General features: G+C 44.2%; 1 protein-coding gene across 3 annotated transcripts; it reads right to left on the bottom strand.

The window, feature by feature from the left end:
- Positions 1–2494: 2494 nt before the first annotated feature.
- Positions 2495–21590, bottom strand: LOC121305260 (LIM domain-containing protein ajuba-like). 3 transcript variants are annotated; one of them, XM_041236822.1, is made up of 8 exons: positions 19855–21590; positions 12081–12182; positions 8222–8289; positions 7078–7140; positions 6108–6238; positions 5548–5599; positions 4113–4181; positions 2495–3248 (listed from the first exon to the last, which is right to left on the bottom strand). In XM_041236822.1, the coding sequence occupies exons 1-8, from the start codon at positions 21482–21484 to the stop codon at positions 3114–3116; spliced, it is 2250 nt and encodes a 749-aa protein (XP_041092756.1). In that variant the 5' UTR covers positions 21485–21590; the 3' UTR covers positions 2495–3113. The 3 variants fall into 3 exon arrangements, with proteins under 3 accessions (XP_041092756.1, XP_041092755.1, XP_041092757.1); XM_041236821.1 differs by having other exon boundaries at positions 8195–8289; XM_041236823.1 differs by lacking the exon at positions 5548–5599 and adding an exon at positions 5638–5726 and having other exon boundaries at positions 3162–3248; positions 8195–8289.
- Between the last annotated feature and the right edge of the window lie 273 nt (positions 21591–21863).

Consider the following 21863-nt stretch of genomic DNA (forward strand, 5'->3'; position numbering starts at 1 on the left):
GGAAACAAAACTGAACCAGGTAACTACAGACCAGTAAGCCTGACTTCTATTATATGCAAACTTATGGAAACTATAATAAGATCCAAAATGGAAAATTACCTATATGGTAACAGGGTCCTGGGAGACAGTCAACATGGTTTTAGGAAAGGGAGATCGTGCCTAACTAACTTGCTTGATTTTTTTGAGGATGCAACATCGATAATGGATAATTGCAAAGCATATGACATGGTTTATTTAGATTTCCAGAAAGCTTTTGACAAAGTCCCGCACAAAAGATTAATTCTCAAACTGAACGCAGTTGGGATTCAAGGAAACACATGTACATGGATTAGGGAGTGGTTAACATGTAGAAAACAGAAAGTACTGATTAGAGGAAAAACCTCAGAATGGAGTGTGGTAACCAGCGGTGTACCACAGGGATCAGTATTAGGTCCTCTGCTATTCCTAATCTACATTAATGATTTAGATTCTGGTATAGTAAGCAAACTTGTTAAATTTGCAGACGACACAAAAGTAGGAGGAGTGGCAAACACTGTTGCAGCAGCAAAGGTCATTCAAAATGATCTAGACAAGATTCAGAACTGGGCAGACACATGGCAAATGACATTTAATAGAGAAAAGTGTAAGGTACTGCACGCAGGAAATAAAAATGTACATTATAAATATCATATGGGAGATATTGAAATTGGAGAAGGAATCTATGAAAAAGACCTAGGAGTTTTTGTTGACTCAGAAATGTCTTCATCTAGACAATGTGGGGAAGCTATAAAAAAGGCTAACAAGATGCTCGGATACATTGTGAAAAGTGTTGAATTTAAATCAAGGGAAGTAATGTTAAAACTGTACAATGCATTAGTAAGACCTCATCTTGAATACTGTGTTCAGTTCTGGTCACCTCGCTATAAAAAAGATATTGCTGCTCTAGAAAGAGTGCAAAGAAGAGCGACCAGAATTATTCCGGGCTTAAAAGGCATGTCATATGCAGACAGGCTAAAAGAATTGAATCTGTTCAGTCTTGAACAAAGAAGACTATGTGGCGACCTAAAACAACATTCAAAATACTAAAAGGTATTGACAGTGTCGACCCAAGGGACTTTTTCAGCCTGAAAAAAGAAACAAGGACCAGGGGTCACAAATGGAGATTAGACAAAGGGACATTCAGAACGAAAATAGGAGGCACTTTTTTACACAGAGAATCGTGAGGGTCTGGAATCAACTCCCCAGTAATGTTGTTGAAGCCGACACCCTGGGATCCTTCAAGAAGCTGCTTGATGAGATTTGGGGATCAATAAGCTACTAACAACCAAACGAGCAAGATGGGCCGAATGGCCTCCTCTCGTTTGTAAACTTTCTTATGTTCTTATGTTCTTAGTGCATAGCTAAAAAAAGGTAAATAGAATGTTAGGTTATATAGCCAAGGCAGTTGAATTCAAATCTAGATAGGTTACATTAGAATTATACAATGCACCGGTACAATCACACCTACAATACTGCGTCCAGTTCTGGTCCCTATAGCATAAGAAAGACATTGAGGCATTGGAGAGAGTACCACGATTAATCCCAGGATTGAAGGGCATATGAAAATAGACTGAAAAAGCTGAATCTGTATATCCTAGAAATGAGGAGAGCCAAAGGGACTTAATGGAGGTATTTAACCCTTCATGGTCCATTTACTCAGAGCCTGTCAGGCGCGTCGGGTCCAATTTATTTTCACGTGCCGTTTAAAAGTAATTTTATTCAAAGTAAAACAGGTTTAACAGGCCCTGCATATCAACAGCACACTCAGTACTGCATCTCCAGCCAAGCCCCACCCCTTGTTGACTGTATTTTTCACACACCTCTTTATAGACGTGCGCACTGATAAATCCTCTCCTGATCACTCGTTTTATCACCAAACTCCTCAATAACGTGATCCAAGTCATTATTTTATTAGTGTAACATCTCAAAGCCCTGCAGGTGTCTGTGATGTTCTGAGCGCTGGGTGCAGAAGCAGCGACCTTGTTTGTTTATGGCGGTGGTGCTGAGGCTGTGTGTTTTGCTCAGATCCGGCCCTTTTTTTTTTCCCGGCTTCTCTCGGCTCACTCGGCTATTGAAAGGTCTTCTCTGCTTTCCCCGGAGAAAAAAAATGACTAGAGACCTGCGCTTGACGTCTTTTTGATGATGCCAGACCGGAAAGGGAAAATTGTAATGTCTGACCCGGTCAAGCATAGGACCGCAAAGGGTTAAAATTGTCAAGGGGTTCAAGTAACTGCTGAGAATTATTTTTCACACAAAACAGAACCAGGGGCCACAGGTAGAAGCTGAAGGGCGGCACATTCAGAACCGAAGGGAGAAGGAGCTTTTTCACGGAAAGGGTGGTGAGCCATTGAAACGGCTGCTGTTGAAGCAGAGACTATCTGATCCTTCAAGAATAGACTGGATGCTGTCATGAACAATACTGTATAACCCTCTCTGTGACCAATAAGACCTTTAGCTAGCTGTCTGGAGGAAGGGCGGTCCGTTTAGCCACGGATTCCCAGAGGTTTAATTTCCCTTGCTAACCTGGTTAGGGTTTTTTTTGTTTTCTCCTGAGCGTTAATGGTCTGTGCTTGCATTAAGTGAGCAAGTATAGGTGGGCCAAATGGCCTTTCCTCGTTCTAGAAATTCTTATAAAGTAGTGCTGGGGCACACAGTATTTGTAACAAGCACTGAAATGTATTTTGAGGCAAAAATGCCTACGTTTGTATTTGTTCACATAACACAATTTATAAAACGACACAATTTGAAAAAGATTCAAAGGAATCCAGTGTATGAATGAAGTGTGAAATCAACTGCACCTGTTCTACTACTCTTTCTGTAATGAGGGGGGACCAAGGTGCTTTTCGTTTCCTACTCCCGACAGATTTATATTTAATGTAATGGGGAACAAAAATATATTTTTAATATAATTATTATTATATAAATAAGTTCTGAAACCAGTAACACCTTCTGCTGTAGAGAAGATTGTTCCTCTGCTCGTTCCGTAGGGAATCAGAGCTGTTTTACACTATGTTTGTTTGCCTGTCCCTGTAGGTTCTTTTCCCAGGGGAAGGAATAGCAGGTGCATACGGAAGGTAGGGTGGAACCCCAGGGCCTCAGTGGTTGTAGCCGAGGGAAGGTGTTTGTGGCTGCACGCTGGCTCTCCTCAGGTGACAGCAGTGACACAGCAGGTGTCCCTCCAATGGGAAGCACTGTTGACCTTCCTTATCGCTCAGCTGCATCCCACAGTCCTAGAGGCAGACAGACACAGGAGATGTCAAAATGTGCTCCACAATCATGTTCATTTTGACACTATGATATCATTTATTCTTGGTGTCTGTGTCAGTTTACCTCATTCTGAAAAGAGTTTAGTTTCAATAAAGCTGCAGGCCGTGTCCCACAGTCCTGTTAAGAATACACTATAGTTTCAAGTGTTGAGAGAGTATCGTGGCTCTGAGTTTATGTCTATACCCTTGAATTGATTATCTGAACTTTCCCATGAAGAATGAATCATTTACTCATGACAACAGATTTAATTAAGTAATTTACTTTTGTCTACCTGTATATGGCTCACTATTTAGGTAGACCCTCTCAAATTCAGCCACAATTAAGCACAAAAGGTTTGATATTTCTTAGCATCAAAATTTGAATATACAGGTCACCTCTCAATAATACAAATTTCAACAGTCCAGTACCAAAATGTGTCATCAGTAATCTGTATTATCATCAGTGTGCAACGAATACATACTGTCAGCTTCAATTGAATTTACAGGAACAAATTTAAATTACACAATAATGAAAAGCATTATAAATGCAAGAGTGCTTTATAGTTTATTAAACACAGCTGTACGTGAACTTTTAAAAGGTATACATTGCAAATGAAGTGCACTTGAAACATGTCCCATTCGATCACGTTACTTTTCAACCCCATATTAATTATTTATTCAAAATAATTTGCACTACCAGGAAATTATTTAAGTGAATTCGTATTATAAGAATTCATTTTCAATAAGTGACTATAAAACTTGTCCAGAAGCATGTAGAAAATTGGTTGTATCAGGACATTGGTTGCAATGTACATTGGCTATATTAATGGCTTCAAGCCCCTGTCTCACCTCACAGTGGTAGCACTCGAAGTGGTAATCTTTATTCATGGAGACCACTCTGAATATTTCCTCCGAGCCCTGGAAACACAATGAACACAGGTGAGGAGGCGAGGACGCTGCTGTTCGTAAAGCTACTTTAAACAGGATGAGGAGGCGAGGACGCTGCTGTTCGTAAAGCTACTTTAAACAGGATGAGGAGGCGAGGACGCTGCTGTTCGTAAAGCTACTTTAAACAGGATGAGGAGGCGAGGGCACTGCTGTTCGTGAAGCTACTATAAACCTGATCAACTCCAGGCGCACCAGGGGCTGGTTTTTCAAAACGTTTAATCTACATCAACGTGATACGGATGTTGTAACCCTATATTTTGTGATCGAGATTACTTTTATTTGAATTGTTTTGATCAGTTTTTTCAGAAAATGTAGCTGCTGGATTACTTTTATCCAGACTACAAATAATTACGATTACGAAATTGTTTATATATATATATATATATATATATATATATATATATATATATATATATAGAGATTCCTTATATATAAAAAAAAAAAACAATTTTATCATTGTAATTAAAATCCATCTTATAAATTTGGTTTAACCTGCCCCTGGAGGTACCAGAGATCAGTTTATTTAACAATGATCAGGGTCATTTATTATAGTAATACTGAAAGAGAGTTGAACTAGAAGCCTTTCTCAGTTTGTAAAAGTACATTACAATCCCATCCCCATTGGATCCTATTAGCAGCAGCAACCCTTATAATATCTCTGAGGAGTGTAGATCTACACTGTGTCGGGGCAGTCAACGACAAAGCATTCCAAACATAAACAACACCAGGTTCTATAAAACATTAAGTATTAATATCAAGGTTTCATCTTTTTTACTTACATTTATTGACTACTGTGGGTCCCTCTAACCGTGCTTCATTCTCTGACAGACCCCCCCCTCCCACAGCAAATAGTGCAAGAGAATGAAACACAATCCCAACATGATAGAGAGAGACACCCAACACTTAGAAACATATTATCAGAGACACCCGACACACCATAGATTAACTGAGAAATACCATACGATACTGAGGTGCAGGGAGAGGGCAGAGGGAGGGTCCATCATATATAGAGTGCAAGAGAATGAAACACAATCCCAACATGACAGAGAGAGACACCTGACACTTAACATACATTAAACAAAACCATTTTAAACATGTGGGGTTCGTTTAATTATTGTTTAAACCCAGAAATAATAATAATAATAATAATAATAATAATAATAATAATAATAATAATAATGGTTAAATAAACATCCCCCTATTAAACCAACTATTAGACTGTATTTAAAACTGTAGCTAGAATTACAGAGTCAAAGAAATATTTCAGTAAATGATATCATAATTAACAAATATATGAATATTATAATGAAGAAACCCAGAGTGAGCAAATGCTTACCCCTGCAGGTAGAATAGGCTGACCGCAGGAGGAACATTTTGGTGCGAATATCCTAAAAATAAATAAATATAAAATCAAACTCGTCTGTACCATGAACAAGTTGATAAGCGTGAGATTCACACCCCCAGATTCTGACACTCTCAATGTCTTGTGCCAAAGAAGGTCCGACAAGCGGTTCTCTAGAAAGACAGATGTAAAAACTGAAGTAATATTTTTATGATACAGTAGGTGGTGCTAGCACCTTGGTTCAGAGTGGGAGTAGTTTACAGATCAGACACGAGGGCACCCATCTATAAAAGATCAAATCGGGAAGGTACAGTAAGACCTCTGAATCCAAGTTTAGAGTGTTTTCCCATGTATAGAATTGTTGGGTAGTTCTGTACAGGGTTTTACATCGTACGGTCCCGCCAGCATTGCCCTGTGTACAGCACAGCACAGCAAGGCTCTACCCAGCACACAGCAGGCAATGCCAGCGCATTAGATTACAACTTCATACAGACACCATGTTGGGTAGCTGCTGTAGTTTTGTACAGTGTTATATAGTTCAGCAGGATTGCTACCTGTGGTAGTCAGTGACACAGTACACCTTGTTGGAGAAGTCCACAGTGAAAGGAACGCCATCGAGGGCTTTGTTGCAGATGACACAGCGGAAACAGCCAGGGTGATAGCTGTTCCCCAGAGCCTGTAAAATCTGAACCCAAAGAAAGAAAAAGTTACAACAGTAGCTCCAAAAGTCATTTTAACCAGCTCCAGAAGGAGCATTTGCAATACCATGCTGTGCCTGTGTACTTCAAGGTTTGCTGTCTGTTCTGTTTTTTTTCCAATCTGATCTCTCTGTATTCATGCCGGTCAGGAGGTGAGTGGTGTAGCTGACAAAGTGAATGTCCAAAAAGTCAGTTTTAATTAATAATAATCACTCTACTGTGTTGTTTTGTAAAACCATGTTGTTTGGGACTAAAAACCATCTGTTTTACCCCCACACCATTGCTGGTATAGGGGTAAAATGGCCAGTTTTCAGTGTAAGTGGTTGTTTTTGCTGCAATATTGAGTTATCACAGAGTTAGCAACTCACACTAGCCCTGCTGCAGCACTCAGTCCTGGGGTTCAGAACTCCCCTCAATGAAGTCTATTATTATTATTATTATTATTATTATTAGCCAGGAGTTTGAACAATCAGACCCCTGGTAAGTATTCTCTGAATGAACAGATTCACATCACAGCATGAATACATCTCACCTGTGAGTCGCAGGTCTTATTAATAGGACGTGTTCATGAAACATCGCACTCTGGCTCCTGACAGTGAAGCTGTAATTTACCTAAATCTGCTAGATTGTGAACAGCTTTACTCATTCCATTCAACCGTGTGACAACGTGACCTTTCAACTGTGCCAGCCCTGATATTTCAGCTAGTACCTTCTTCAGTGGCACTATTGGCCGAAAAGTCCGTCTGCTTGACTTGGTTTCGTATTTGTTAGGATTGCAAGGACCTTTTTGATTCTGTAGTTGGGTTTTTTTCGTGTCTCTGCTCACCTTTTCTAGAATGAGATGCCCACACACACAGCACTTCTCAGCAGCTTCCTGGAATCCAGAGAACTAAAACACATAAATACAAGCCCAGCTGAAGAAGAGCCAGCTGATTTCTCAAGTGCCATTTTAACTGCTCTTGAATGGGGTTTGTTATATTTTAAGGCAGTGTTTAAGGTGTTTACTGATGGCACTGCATCTGTGCAGGGCTAGTTAAGAGCGTTGTGCTACAATTACAAATTGTATCGACCGAGCTACAGTGCCTTCCGATTATTGTCTCAGGTAAGATGGCAAGAAAGTAAAGTGAGTAATGTTTGGGATACTCCGGTAACACAATTAATTTGCGTGACCAATTAATGAGACGGCACCCTGCAAAACTTCAAACAAATTTATTCATTTGAACCCCATTCATTTTTTTTTTTTGCTTTGACCCCCCAACTGGTACAAATCAACATGATTACGGTAGTTAAAAAAAAAAAAGACTTTTGAAACTGTAATTTAATTAAATTATTTAATATATATAATATATATAATACACACACACACACACACACACACACACACACACACACACACACACATTCACCACACACACATTACTATATGCATAAAATGATGTCATCAATTTAATATGCATAATAGTTTTTAAAGTGCTATTAGCAATGTTACACAGTAATCCGCAGCTCCATATGTATTACTGCAGGGTTTTTTAGTTTTTTTTTTATCCATTTCATAGCATTGATTAATCGATGCACCAATACATCGATAGTGAAATTGTAGGCATTGCCCCATGGTTCTGCATTACTTTGATACGGAGTTATCAATAGAACTGCCTCTCCGGCTTTGTGCTGCTTTGACTTGTCTGGAGAATCCCAAGTGCCGGGGAACTGAACATCCTTCCTCATTCCAGTCACATCATGTAACATTTGAACCCCATTTGAACCCCCTAACTATGAAAACACTCAGTAGTGCTCAATTCTTAAATACTAAGAAACGTAATAAATTACAATGGCAAATCTCCAAGTCTTTATCAATGGCAAAACCTTTGTCATGGGATTTATTAGGTTTATTTCAGTACATGTATTTGTAGATCTTTAACTCTGCTGGCCCAGCTTTTACATACAGAGAGGTCAGGCTTTGCTGTTTTTACCATGTAATCCTCTTCGCAATAGACTGACCCGTTCACATTGTAGAAGGCTTTCCCTCGTAATGTCCTGCCTGAGAGAGAAAGAGAGAGAGAGAAAACAGAATGGGGACATCCTTAGAAAAGCCTCCCACAGTAAAAGCACAGCAAAGTGTAATAAAGCACAGTGCAAGCATGGTGAAGTGTAATAAAGCACAGTGCAAGCATTGTGAAGTGTAATAAAGCACAGTGCAAGCATTGTGAAGTGTAATAAAGCACAGTGAAAGCACAGTGCGTGTAAAAGCACAGTGGAAAGCAATGGTGAAGTGTAATTAACGCACCGTGAAAGCACAGGGAAGTGTATATACGCACAGAGCAAGATGGTGAAGGTAATTAAAGCACAGTGAAAGCATGGTAAGTGTAATAAAGCACAGTGAAAGCACAGTGAAGTGTAATAAAGCACAGAGCAAGCATGGTGAAGTGTAATAAAGCACAGTGAAAGCACAGCGAAGTGTAATAAAGCACAGTGCAAGCATGGTGAAGTGTAATAAAGCACAGTGAAAGCACAGTGAAGTGTAATAAAGCACAGTGCAAGCATGGTGAAGTGTAATAAAGCACAGTGAAAGCACAGTGAAGTGTAATAAAGCACAGTGCAAGCATGGTGAAGTGTAATAAAGCACAGTGAAAGCACAGCGAAGTGTAATAAAGTGCAAGCATGGTGAAGTGTAATAAAGCACAGTGCAAGCATAGTGAAGTGTAATAAAGCACAGTACAAGCATGGAAAAGTGTAATAAAGCACAGTGAAAGCATAGCGAAGTGTAATAAAGTGCAGGCATGGTGAAGTGTAATAAAGCACAGTGCAAGCATAGTGAAGTGTAATAAAGCACAGTGCAAGCATGGTAAAAGCACAGAGAGGTATTGGAAGCATAAAAAAAGCATTGTAAACTATGGTAAATGCATAGTATTAACATGGGAAAAATGCAAAAACAGTGTAGTAAACGTTTATAAGGGTGCTTTGCTTTAGTGTATTACAATGTAGACCAGGAATCATAAGTGGGATTTGTGGCTGGTTTGGACACATGCTCCCTCCACTCACTGAGTTAACTAATCAGAGCATTATTGTTCTATCTTACTCACTAGCCCTTCAGTACTGTAATATGCATTTTGATTCATGTCGAATAGTGACCTGCTACTTAGCTCTCAGTGTCACTGAAAGATAGAAAGAATGAAGGAAAGTAACAACTAATGGATGAAAGATCGAGAAATAATGAGAAAGGACAAACAACGTTAAATGAAAGCAGCTCACCATGACACCCACCATCACCCATCCACAACACATCCACCTACACCCATCACCACCCCACATCCACAACAAACCACACCCACAACACACATCCACAACCCCCCACACCCACAACACACCACCCACCCAACACACCACACCCACAACACATCCACCCACCATCACCCATCCACAACACACCACACCCACAACACACACCCACAACACACCACACCCACAACACACACCCACAACACACCACACCCACAACACATCCACCCACCATCACCCATCCACAACAAACCACACCCACAACACACATCCACAACACACCATCCACAACACATCCACACCACACAACACACACCACACACCATCACCCATCCACAACCCACCCCACATCACACATCCACAACACACCACACCCACAACACACACCCACAACCCCCCACACCCACAACACCCACCCCACAACACAACACACCACACCAGCACCCCATCCACCAGGCAACAACACACCACACAAACAACACATCCACAACACCACCACACCCAAACACAACACCACCACATCACACCACAACACAAGCATCCACAACAAACCCCCACACCCACAAACCCCACACACCACCACCATCAACCCATCCACAACCCACCCCACCAACAAGGTCCACAACATCAGCACCACCACAACACCACACCCACCAACACATCACACCACAATCACACATCCACAACCCCAACACAAGGGGTGGTAGTGGGTCACACACCACAACACAACACCACACAACCACCACAACACATCACAACAGTTCACACCCACCACAACCCACCACACACACACCACACACCAACACCCACCATCACCACACCCACAACACACCACCCACCATCACCCATCCACAACACACACCCACAACACCACACCCATCACACACACCCACACCCACAACACACCATCACCCACAACAACACCCACCATCACCCATCCACAACACATCACACCCACCATCACCCATCCACAACAAACCACACCCACAACACACATCCACAACACACCACACCCACAACACATCCACCCACCATCACCCATCCACAACACATCCACCTACCATCACCCATCCACAACAAACCACACCCACAACACACATCCACAACACACCACACCCACAACACATCCACCCACCACCCACACACACACATCCACCTCACCATCACCCATCCACAACAAACCACACCCACAACACACATCCACAACACACCACACCCACAACACACACAACACCCACCATCACCCATCCACAACAAACCACATACACACAACACATCCACAACCACACCACACCCACAACACATCCACCCATCACACACACATCCACCCACCATCACCCATCCACAACCCACCCACATACACATCACATCCATCCACAACACACCCATCCACAACACACCCACCCACAACATCACCCCCACCCACAACACACCCACCACACACATCCACCATCCACATCCACAACACACCCACCCACCATCACCCATCCACAACACACCACACAACACACACATCCACCACACCCACCCACAACACACACCCACCAACACACACACACACCACACCACACCCACACACACACCACACCCACAACACATCCACCCACCATCACCCATCCACAACGCATCCACAACCATCACCCATCCACAACAAACCACACCATCCACAACCACCACACACATCCACAACACACCCACAACACACCATACACACAACACACACACCCACCATCACCCATCCACAACACACACCACAACACACAACACAACACACACCATCACCCATCCACAACACACCACACCCACAACACACACCCACCCACCCAACAACACCACACCCACAACACACACCCACAACACACCACACAACACACACACACCCACCACAACACAACCATCCACAACACCCACCCACACCACACAACACATCCACCACCATCACCCATCCACAACCCCCACCCACAACACATCCACCCACCATCACCCATCCACAACAAACCCACATACACACAACACACACCCACCATCACCCATCCACAACGCCCACACAACACATCCACCCACCATCACCCATCCACAACACATCCACCCACCATCACCCATCCACAACACACCACACACAACACACACCCACCATCACCCATCCACAACACACCCCACAACACACACAACACACCCAGCCACCATCACCCATCCACAACCCCCCACACCCACAAACACATCCACCACACATCACCCAGACAACGCATCCACAACACACACCCACCATCACCCATCCACAACACACCACACCCACAACACACATCCACAACACCCCACACCCACGACACATCCACCCACCACCACCCACCCACCCACCAGGTGGTGTGTGGTTTTTGGGGAGTCCAAAACTGTTAGGGATGGTTGGAAAGTTACCAACCTTCAAACCTTGGTTATTTAAATCTTTTTTACAAAAAATTTTGTTTTATTAACAAATAAAGTTGACAATAAAAACCCCCACCCCCCCCACCCCCCCCCCCCCCCACTGTGCCATCGCTCCCACGCCATACTCACCACAGGAGCTGCAGACGAAACACCGCGTGTGAAATAAACTGTCCAGCGCTTGACAGGCATTGTCTGCTCCGTACACCCGCTTGTTACACTTCATACACGTCCCTGCAAAGAAGACACGACAAGGCCTCAATCCACCGAGCACAGGAGTACAATGAGCAACACAGCCAGCATTGCTGTGTACAGCACGGCCCAGCGAGGCTCTGCCCAGCACACAGCAGGCAATGCTACTATGGAAAACTTTTAAGGGAAGTGAGGAGTTTTAAAAACGAGAGGAAATTGAGTTTTATAAACATATTCAAAGTAAAACCTGCAGCGTGGTTGGTTTCTCCCCCTCACGCTCTCCTGATTCCTGCCGGGAATTCTCTCTCTGGAGCCAGGCTCAAGCCCAGGCTTGTTCCAGTTGTGCGGTGTGCCAACTAGGGAGCCCATCACTGCCTGCATGGAGTATGTGTGCCCAGCACACTCCTACCCTCCTCCCAGCTTCCTGCTCACCAGCACTCACACGCAGACAGTCACGGTTGAACCACACTGAAGTTATAATAGTAGACCCTGATATCGATGTGATACAGCCATTTCAACATTTTTTTTTTTTATCTCAAGGTGGCTTGTATCGGTTAGTTTGTTTCACCTATGCTGTTTAACCCTTTGCGGTCCTATGTTGGACCAGGTCCGACATTACGATTTTCCCTTTCCAGGCCGATGTCGGACCCTATCCCACATCATTAAAAAGACGTCAAGCACAGGTCTCCAGTCATTTTTTCTCTGGAAAAACCAGAGAAAACCATTAAATGGCCGAGATGTTATAGTAATAAAATAATGACTGGGATCGAATTATTGAGGAGTTTGGTGATAAAAATAGTGATCAGGAGAGGATTTATCAGTAGGCACGTCTATAAAGAGGTGTGAAAAATACAGTGAACAAGGGTTGGGGCTTGGCTGGAGATGCCGTCCTGATGTCATTTTGCCATGGAATGTGTTTAAAACCTATTTTACTCAGAAAAAAATATTTTAAACAGGGCATGTGAAAATAAATTGGACCTGAAGCACCTGACAAGCCCTGAATAAATGGACTGCAAATGATTAATCATTCTGATCATGTTCAATCATGGGGTGTGGGGGGGGGGGCGCTGTGTAGGGTGATTGTAGCAACGATAGAAATAAGATCCCCCGCTGCAGAGCAGTTTCGTACATTCGTGGTTTTACTAGGAGTTTAATAAGACACTGTCACAAAGCCAGCCGCAGTGGGGGACGTCAGACCAGGAAATAAACGACAGACAGAGGTGGAGTTTGGTGGAGCTGAGCGAATGGTTTCGCTCAGCGTTTAATGAGTGAACAGAACAGTAAATAAAAAGGTTGTAACAAAAGCAGCACACGGCACGTGAGGCCAAAATAAACAGACAAACAAAACAGACTAACACTTACACAAACAGTGGATTAACAAACAAGATGAGTGAAAACAACGGTTATATATATTACTTTGTTTCGTTTTCTCATTCTTAATTATCTCCTCTCCACTCCACTCACCGAACACACAACCACGAGTGAGTGAAAACACACTGCTTTTATGCAGCTGTACCATGACTTGACTGCTAATCAATCATTCAATTGGAGTCTCGGTACAACTGCACGTGAATTAATAAAGTGCAATTCCCCGAGCTCACATATTATTACTTTTTACTTGCACGTGAAGTCCTGTGCAATCCTCGTGCCTAAATACAAATATACATTTTAAACACTCTTGTTACACAGACCTGTTTATATCCCGTGTACCAATGACTATACACCAACATTAACATACAACATATAACACAAAATACGTGCCCGCCCGTGAAACCCACATTATGCCACCCCCCCCCCCCCCCCCCCCCCCCCGTGCAAAGCACATATGGCTTCAATGGCCACCTCCCCCCTTAAAATCGCAAAAGTTTCGCTCAAAGTCCTGGGCCAAGAACAGGGACTTTAAGGGGTTGATGGGTGGCAATGTTGCCAGTAGCCAGGCTGCTACTGGCCATGCTGTCAGCAGACGTGCTGACACTGGAGCGAATCTCTCCTCCCGCTGTACCACTGGCAGAGGATATGCTGCCAATGGTGCGGCTGTCAGCAGATGTGCTGACAGGTCCCAGACTGACTCCTTCAGCCGGGGCAAGTCCAGCAGCGGAAAAGCTGCTGGGGTTGGTGGTCTCCAGACCTCCGGCAGTGAAACTGCTGCGGGGGAAGGTGGTCTCCTGACCTCTCCCCCCTTTATAGTCGGCAGCTCCCTCTGGGGGGACTCCAGCCCCCAGAACTCCTGCAGCGAAACTGCTGTGGGAGAAGGTGGTCTCCTGACCTCTCCCCCCTTTTTCATAGCCAGCAGCTCCCTCTGGTGGGGCTCCAGCCACACTGAACCCTGCGGCCAAGCAGCGCTGACTGCAACCCCTGGCGAAGTAGTTCCAGCGACCCCAGGCGATGCGGAGCACCAGGCAACCCCAGGCGATGCCAGGCAGGCATCCTTGGGCAAAGCGAGGCAGGCATCCTTGGGCAAAGCGAGGCAGGCATCCTTGGGCGAAGCGAGGCAGGCATCCTTGGGCGAAGCGAGGCAGGCATCCTTGGGCGAAGCGAGGCAGGCATCCTTGGGCAAAGCGAGGCAGGCATCCTTGGGCAAAGTGAGGCAGGCATCCTTGGGCAAAGTGAGGCAGGCATCCTTGGGCAAAGTGAGGCAGGCATCCTTGGGCAAAGTGAGGCTGGGAGTCAGGACAAGCTGGGGTGCGGGTGTTGGCCCTCTTCTCGGCCACTGTGGCCGGACGGTTCTTCCCCGTGCTTCCTTCACAGCCTATGCAAGGGCTGCTGAGGACCTTCAGCATCTAGTCCTGGTCCTTCTGGTGCAGGGAGAGGCAGCTCCTGCTCCTCTCCCCCTGATGGAGGTGGAGGCAGACGCAGCTCCAGCTCCTCTCCTCGTGATGGAGGGGGAAGTGATACCAGCAGGCATTCACCCTCTGCTGGTGGAGGTGGTGGAGGCAGAGGCAGCTCTTAAGAGGGTGGCCATTATACGAGGGCGACCTTTATTAAAATACTATGATTTTCAAAAGCTGCAATATTCTATTACATGATTCATGACATTTTTTAAGTATCGCGGTTGCTTATTTTCTATAATATGGCAGCCTACCTGTATGCAGCAGCGTGTGTGGCTAACCTACTTTGACTACAGCACATTTACTGGCGATAGTTACTGAAAGCCTATTAGGTGGGAGTTGGAAGGTCAGGGGAGTACTGTACCAGCGAATCAGGAGTGTGAATTGTTTGTTAAGGGGCGGGACAATGCTAGTGTGGCAGTTAAATACAAATGCGACGCAGATGTTTTTCTGCACTTCAGAATATCAGTTTGATTTCTGTAAAAACTACAATATATCCTACTCGGTTATTTGTTTTCCTCACTAACTTGTTTATTTGTAATTTCTCTGCAAGACAAACCAAACCTACATCTTCTCATAGATAGTAAGCTCATTGTTTTTATTTGTACAGGACTGAGGACGGGAATTACAATTGAACAAAGCAACAAAACCACCTATAAGATCTTCAGAAGGACTGCTGTTCTGTACACAGTTTATCTTCCATTTTCTTTTAGAACTGTAACGTGCTTACCGTGTGTGTGTACGTGCTAGATTAAGGTTACAATCAGTACATAACGTTTATTTGTTTACTCTGTGTGTGTGTTGTTTTTTAGTAGAGGGAGAAAAAAATACATTAACGTTTCTTTATTGATAGCGGCGTTTATTCGAGGGCGGCCTCTATTATAAAGCTGATATATGAATGCGGCGTCAATATGAGGGCGTCTTTAATTAGAGAGCGGCACCTACTTGAATACAGTGTGTGTGTGTGTGTATATATATATATTATATATATATCCTGCCACACACACACACACACACACACAACAATACACACTCCTACTGGGTTACTTTTCCAAACAAAATAATTCTCCTTTTCCACATTTAACTGTTCACCTTTCACCCAGTCGACACACAAGTCTCCAAACCATCTCTGACTTGCCAACAAGGAGCACAAAGAACCCTTTCAAATATGTTCCTTGATTAGCAGATTGGAGACAGCTTAACTTGAGCTGCTCCTACAGTGAGCTATTTAACCCTGTGAGAGACAAGTTCAAGTGCCTCCCAGCCCCTAGTGGACATTTCGAAAGATTACCATCTCTGAGTGAACTACTTCAACTTTAGTTAAACTAAAATGTCTTTAGTTTTCTGGGAACATCGCCCTCTTCATTCATAAACTGACAAATACATGTTTTCTAACACATTTCAACATTGAACTTACTTTATATATTAAGTATATATATATATATATATATATATATATATATATATACACATACATATATACATACATATATATACATACACACACACACACAGTACCAGTCAAAAGTTTGAGTACACTTGCTGGAAACAAGGTTTTTTTCACAATTAACAATGTTTTACATCGTATACCTTTCTGTAAATACTTGAAAATGAAAACACGTTACAATATACAAAACATAAGGAGTATCAAAGCAACGTTCAAGAAAATTGAAAATTGTCTCTAAAGCTTAGATTCCTCAAAATAGCCTAATAACAGCCTCACGAACACGAGGCATTCGGTTAACAAGCTTCAGCAGGAAATCACCCGACATGTCTTCCCAGCAGCAATTCCCAGAGATGCAGGACACTTGTGGGTAGCTTTGCTTTGACTCTTCTGTCCAGTTCGTCTCATACAAGTTCTATGGGATTGAGGTGTGGAGACTGGGCAGGCCAGGTCATTAGATTGAGTTGTGCTTCACTTTCCTTCTTCGCCAGATAGTTCTTGCACAACTCTGAGGTGTGTTTCGGGTCATTATCTTGCTGAAGAATGAAGGACTGCCCAACTAGCCGTAATCCTGATGGAATGGCATGCCTCTTAAATATGCTATGATAGCCATGCTGGTTGAGCTTGCCATGGACTTGGTAAAGATCACCAACTCTGTCACCAGCAAAGCAACCCCAGACCATGACACTGCCTCCTCACTGCTTGACAGTGGGAACCACACATGCAGAACTCATGCGCTCACCCTCTCTGCGTCTTACAAATACTCGGCGGTTGGACCCAAATATTTCAAATTTTGACTCATCGGTCCATAAGACCGACTTCCACTCCTCAAACGTCCAGTTTCTGTGTTTTTTGGCCCAGGCAAGTCTCTTCTTATTCTGCACGCTTAACAATGGTTTCTTTGCAGCAATTCTTCCAGTTAGGCCAGCTTCACGCAATCTCCTCTGAACAGCTGATGTTGAAACATCTGTACTTCTAGTAGCATTTAGCTGAGCTTGTATTTCAGTGGCAGGTAATCGCCGGTTTCACAGACTTGTGACTCGAATGAACTTGTTCTCTGATTCTGAAGTCACCCTTGGCCTGCCTGACCCTGCTGCATGCCGATTGGTCCATCAGTGTTCCAAGCCATTACAATATCCAGCACAATGTCACGATTAGGAACTACTGGTACTTAGGAAGAAAGGCAAATCACTGCACCTGTACTAAACCAGTTATCAGTGCGCCACCTATATCAAAGAAAACACCTTCAACTCCAGAGACTGTCAGCTGTGCCTGCCCAAGAGGCTTAATTTACTGATTGGCCAGTATGAGAATGCAGCAAATGGCTTTCTTGTGAATGGTTGGCCAATCAGTCAATTATCCCCCTAGGTTGGCACCACACCCTATAAAAAAAAAAAAAAAAAAAAGTTTTCTTTTGTTGGAGAAAAACCACAAGGAAAGAGAAGAACACTGTTTCGAAAATCTCGCTCCCGGTCCCAGTTCATACCTACAATCATTTTAACTTTGATGATTACTGAAGTTTGTGATGTGTGGTTTCTATAGCAGCTGTTAACCAACCACATTCTGCGTGCAACTTTTAAAATGTTTAAGATCCTTTCCTTTTGTGAGATTTTTAGTTTGATTCTAGTAGGAGTAGATGTGAAAGTCTAGTGACGCGGAAGTCGTTAACTCCACAAGTTCCTTAAGTTTACCATTGTAATCTATTTTTTGTGTTTTCTATCAATTGGTAGCTTCAAATGAGTCACTGTAACAAAGAAATCTAAGATCCACACACAAGTTCATAACCCCTCCATGCCAGTGCCACTGGAAGCACACCCTGTCACCTAGATCTAACCCCAGACAATGCAAAACTGAAGAACTCCACCACTTCAGTTAGGGTTATGTGGTACTCTCACCAAAGAGGCCATAAGCAATGCTCGAATGCATGACAAACGCAACTTCAAAAATCTGCCCAAAATACAAAATCCGCAGATACCAAAATGTTTTGCTTGACTCTTGTAGATCTCATCAACATCTATCCAAAAATATCTTTGGATGATTTTTTTTTGACCCCCCCGGCAAGTTATTTTGGCCTAAACTTGGTAGAAATACCAAAAATTCAAATATCAGAGGGGGTTAATGACCAGTGGGGGGGGGGACCTGAAACCAAAAGCATTTCAGAAAATTTGGAAGAGTGGTCCCTAAGGTTCTATAGCAATACTAACATATTAGAACCCCCATGCCCTACAGGGTAAAGGGTTGGGCTGACCCCTCATCCCGCAACTTGCCAAGAAAAGGGAGTTAAGTGCTCCTGGTATTTTTTTCTCGAAAGCCCTCTTCATCACGAGTTGAACGAGGTGGTACACACGATGGTAGCGTCCAAGTTGAGCCCAGGGTGATTTTTCTAGTCAGGGTCACTTGTTCACTTCAGGTTGACCTTTGCCATGTCACAGCCCAGAGGTGAATTTTTCTAGAAATGGTTCTGAAATGGTTGGGCATCTGCTCTGGTTGACTTGGTATGGAATGACCCCCAATGCAAAAACGGGCCAATGCACCTCAATGACATTGGTGCCCCTACTACCTTGTAAGTGCCACATACTTCAAAACTAATTGAAAACCCCATACATGGGTCTCAAAGCTCCATGTACCTGCCTTGCCTTCCTGGAAGTATATTACTGCTTTACTTCACTGGCCATTTCACCCCAGCAGTGTTTTTTGGCTGAAATGTTTAACACACCTTTGTTTTGATCACATGAGTGCGAGAAGAATCCTGCTAACATGAGCTACGGGACACAGCTTGCTTTTCATGTGATAGTATGTGCAATCACAGTGTAATTTCCACTGGCTGTGACAGAAAAGCCCTGCACACAGTCTTCGGTTTCATTAAGAAGGTGCCAGGAGTTTAAGCAATCTTCTAAATATGAATGAACTGGTCACGCTTCTCACACAACATGTATAAGTTACATCTCAGAAGGGTTACTATTGGAGGTGCGATTGCTCAAACTCCTGGCTCCTGATCGTTTCAATAATAGACTTCATTGAGTTCTGAAAGCCAGGACTGGGTGCAGCAGGGATAGTGGGAGTTTTGAACCCTAATAAATTACTGTCTGTGCAAAGTCAACAAGTGAGACTGCAGTTAGAGCCAGGCTCTACGGCCAAATTTCAACAAGGCTGTATCACTGGAACTGCACACAACAACCATCCAATGATTAACATACATAAAAAGGCAGATTTAGTGTTCCAGAAATTTCATTTTTCAAGCCAGACTGGGCCACAAAAAGGCACTGACTCCTCCCAGCCAATCAGATCGCAGAACTCAAACTGAATCCCATGACCTAAATTCTATTATTGGTCACCCTATTTTATTTATTTTTTACTAAGCAATTATATATGAAAGTTATTATAATTAGTAAATATATATATTACAGAAAATAATTTAAAAAAAAACACAACAACTACTCACCGAAATATTCCTCTTTCGACTCCCCCGGCTCTCGTCCTGGCTGACCCCGCGTCGGTTGCTCCTGGGGCCGGGTGAGAGTGTGGCTCACCCGGGCGGAACTGACCTGGTGGACGAGAGCGCCCTGTTGCTTGCTGGCCTGTGCAGCAGCAGGGGGGGCACTGTGGGTATTCTGGGCTCCGGCTGGAATATCAGTGGGCACCTGTGCTTCTTGAGCCAGAGTCCCACTAACAGAGGCGCCCTTGATGGCGTGTTCCTTTAACCAGCGCTCTCGACTCAGCAGGTACGCCAGCTCTTCTTGGTAACGGGCCCCGGCTGAGCTGCGGGCTTGCTCTTGAGGGTAACCGGTAACGGAGCGGCGAGCCATGTCCCTTTCGAAGAAACTTGCCGCCGCTGGACTACCAAGAGCAGGAGGGTATGAGTGACGATTATCCGGGCTTCCCACATGATACAGCCCCCGTTGCTGGTGCCTAAAAGCGGCTCCGACCTCAAAGTCTGCTCCCCAACATGCCGGTGGGTTGTAATTAACTGACGACCCGCCTCGGGCGCTCGCCCCTGCTGCTGCTGCTGCGACGACCATGCTGGAGCGCGGGCTGTGGTAGAACTGACAACCCAGATGCAGTTGTTGCAGGCCGGCACTTAACTGCGGGCTCTCCGTGCTCGATCCCCCGAAGCCGTACCTCGAGTCGTAGCCCATGCTGATGCCGCTGGTCCGGTTGCTGCTCGAACAGCTCTCGAAGTTGACACTTGTCCGGGAGTCCCCCCCGCTGGCCGTGCTGGCAAAGCTGGATCGCGGACTGGTCAGTATGGACTCGTAGAGACTGTAAGAGGAACGGGGACTCAAGCCCGGGTTGCTGCCGCTCCCAGCGTTGTTGTAAGGTGGGGGGTAATAACTTGGAATTGGGCCGGGGTCTAGCCGCGACTGCGGCGGGGATAAAAAGCTGTGCCTGTCCGAAAAGTCGCTGCCACTGCTGAAGCGTTTCGTTGGAGACTCCTGCAAGGAGAGCCGCTTGGGTCGCTCCCCAATGGGTGTGGGCGACTCATAAAACTCGCTGCCACTGAAACGGTGATTCAAACCTGCTAAGTGCTGCTGCTGCTGCTGCATCAGCTGCTGGATTTCCAGAGAATAGCGCCGCCTGCAGCTCAACCGCTCAAACTCATTGTCCTGGACACTGAAGTCCTTCCCAATGTTAGAGTCTGCTAGTTGCAAACCGGCGCTGTGTCGTGCTTCCAGCAAGTAACCCCTTGGTGGGTCAATGGCCGCTCCACGGCCGTATTCAACCACTGCATACTCCCCAGTGTTAGCATCCACACTGGGGCTGTCCCGGGTCAGAGGCGGCCGCCTCAGGGAGCACCGGAGACCGGTTCCCGAGCAGGCCTCAAGTGAAGCCGCAGGGGCCGGCTGCGCATTGCCCGGGACGAGTTGCTGATACACACCGGTGGTCCCTCTGTTCAAGCCGGGCAGTTCCTCCTGAGTAGACGCTGGGGGTCCCCTCTCTGTTTTACTGGCCGGTTTGGCGTTGGCCGTGTTTTGCGCATGATTACAAGAGTCGTCTTTCTTTCTATTGAATTTAACGCTGCCAGAGTCGGTCAGTTTTAACTTTTCAAGAAGTTTGCTTCCCAAACGATCCATTGAATTTTTGTATTGTAACGAAATATTACCGAATCCCACAGTATGTGTATTTTTAAATAATAATAATAATAATAATAATAATAATAATAATAATAATAATAATAATAATAATAATAATGACAACACCGTTCAATATTTGTATTCTAACATAAGAATAATAATAATAATAATAATAATAATAATAATAATAATAATAAGCAAGAAAAGTAATAATTTAAAAAGAAAAAACGACAATATAGTTTTAAAATGTAAAGCAGTTGTTCTGTAACAGCATCAGGCAGTTTCTGTATTTCCCTAATTTCAGTTATAATGCGTTATACTGTATAATAAAACATATAAAAATGTCTCTAGGTCGGTTCTTTGCGCCTGTGTCGTAAAA

Source organism: Polyodon spathula, chromosome 42 (assembly GCF_017654505.1).
Source record: "Polyodon spathula isolate WHYD16114869_AA chromosome 42, ASM1765450v1, whole genome shotgun sequence".
Taxonomy (NCBI): domain Eukaryota; kingdom Metazoa; phylum Chordata; class Actinopteri; order Acipenseriformes; family Polyodontidae; genus Polyodon; species Polyodon spathula.

Coding starts and splice junctions, on each gene's coding strand:
- LOC121305260 (XM_041236821.1), bottom strand. CDS start 21,484: ATGGATCGTTTGGGAAGCAAACTTCTTGAAAAGTTAAAACTGACCGAC. Junction 6,239..7,077: donor GGCATCTCATTCTAGAAAAG/GTGAGCAGAGAC, acceptor CTTTGGGTTCAG/ATTTTACAGGCTCTGGGGAA. Junction 5,600..6,107: donor TGTGTCACTGACTACCACAG/GTAGCAATCCTG, acceptor ATTTATTTTTAG/GATATTCGCACCAAAATGTT.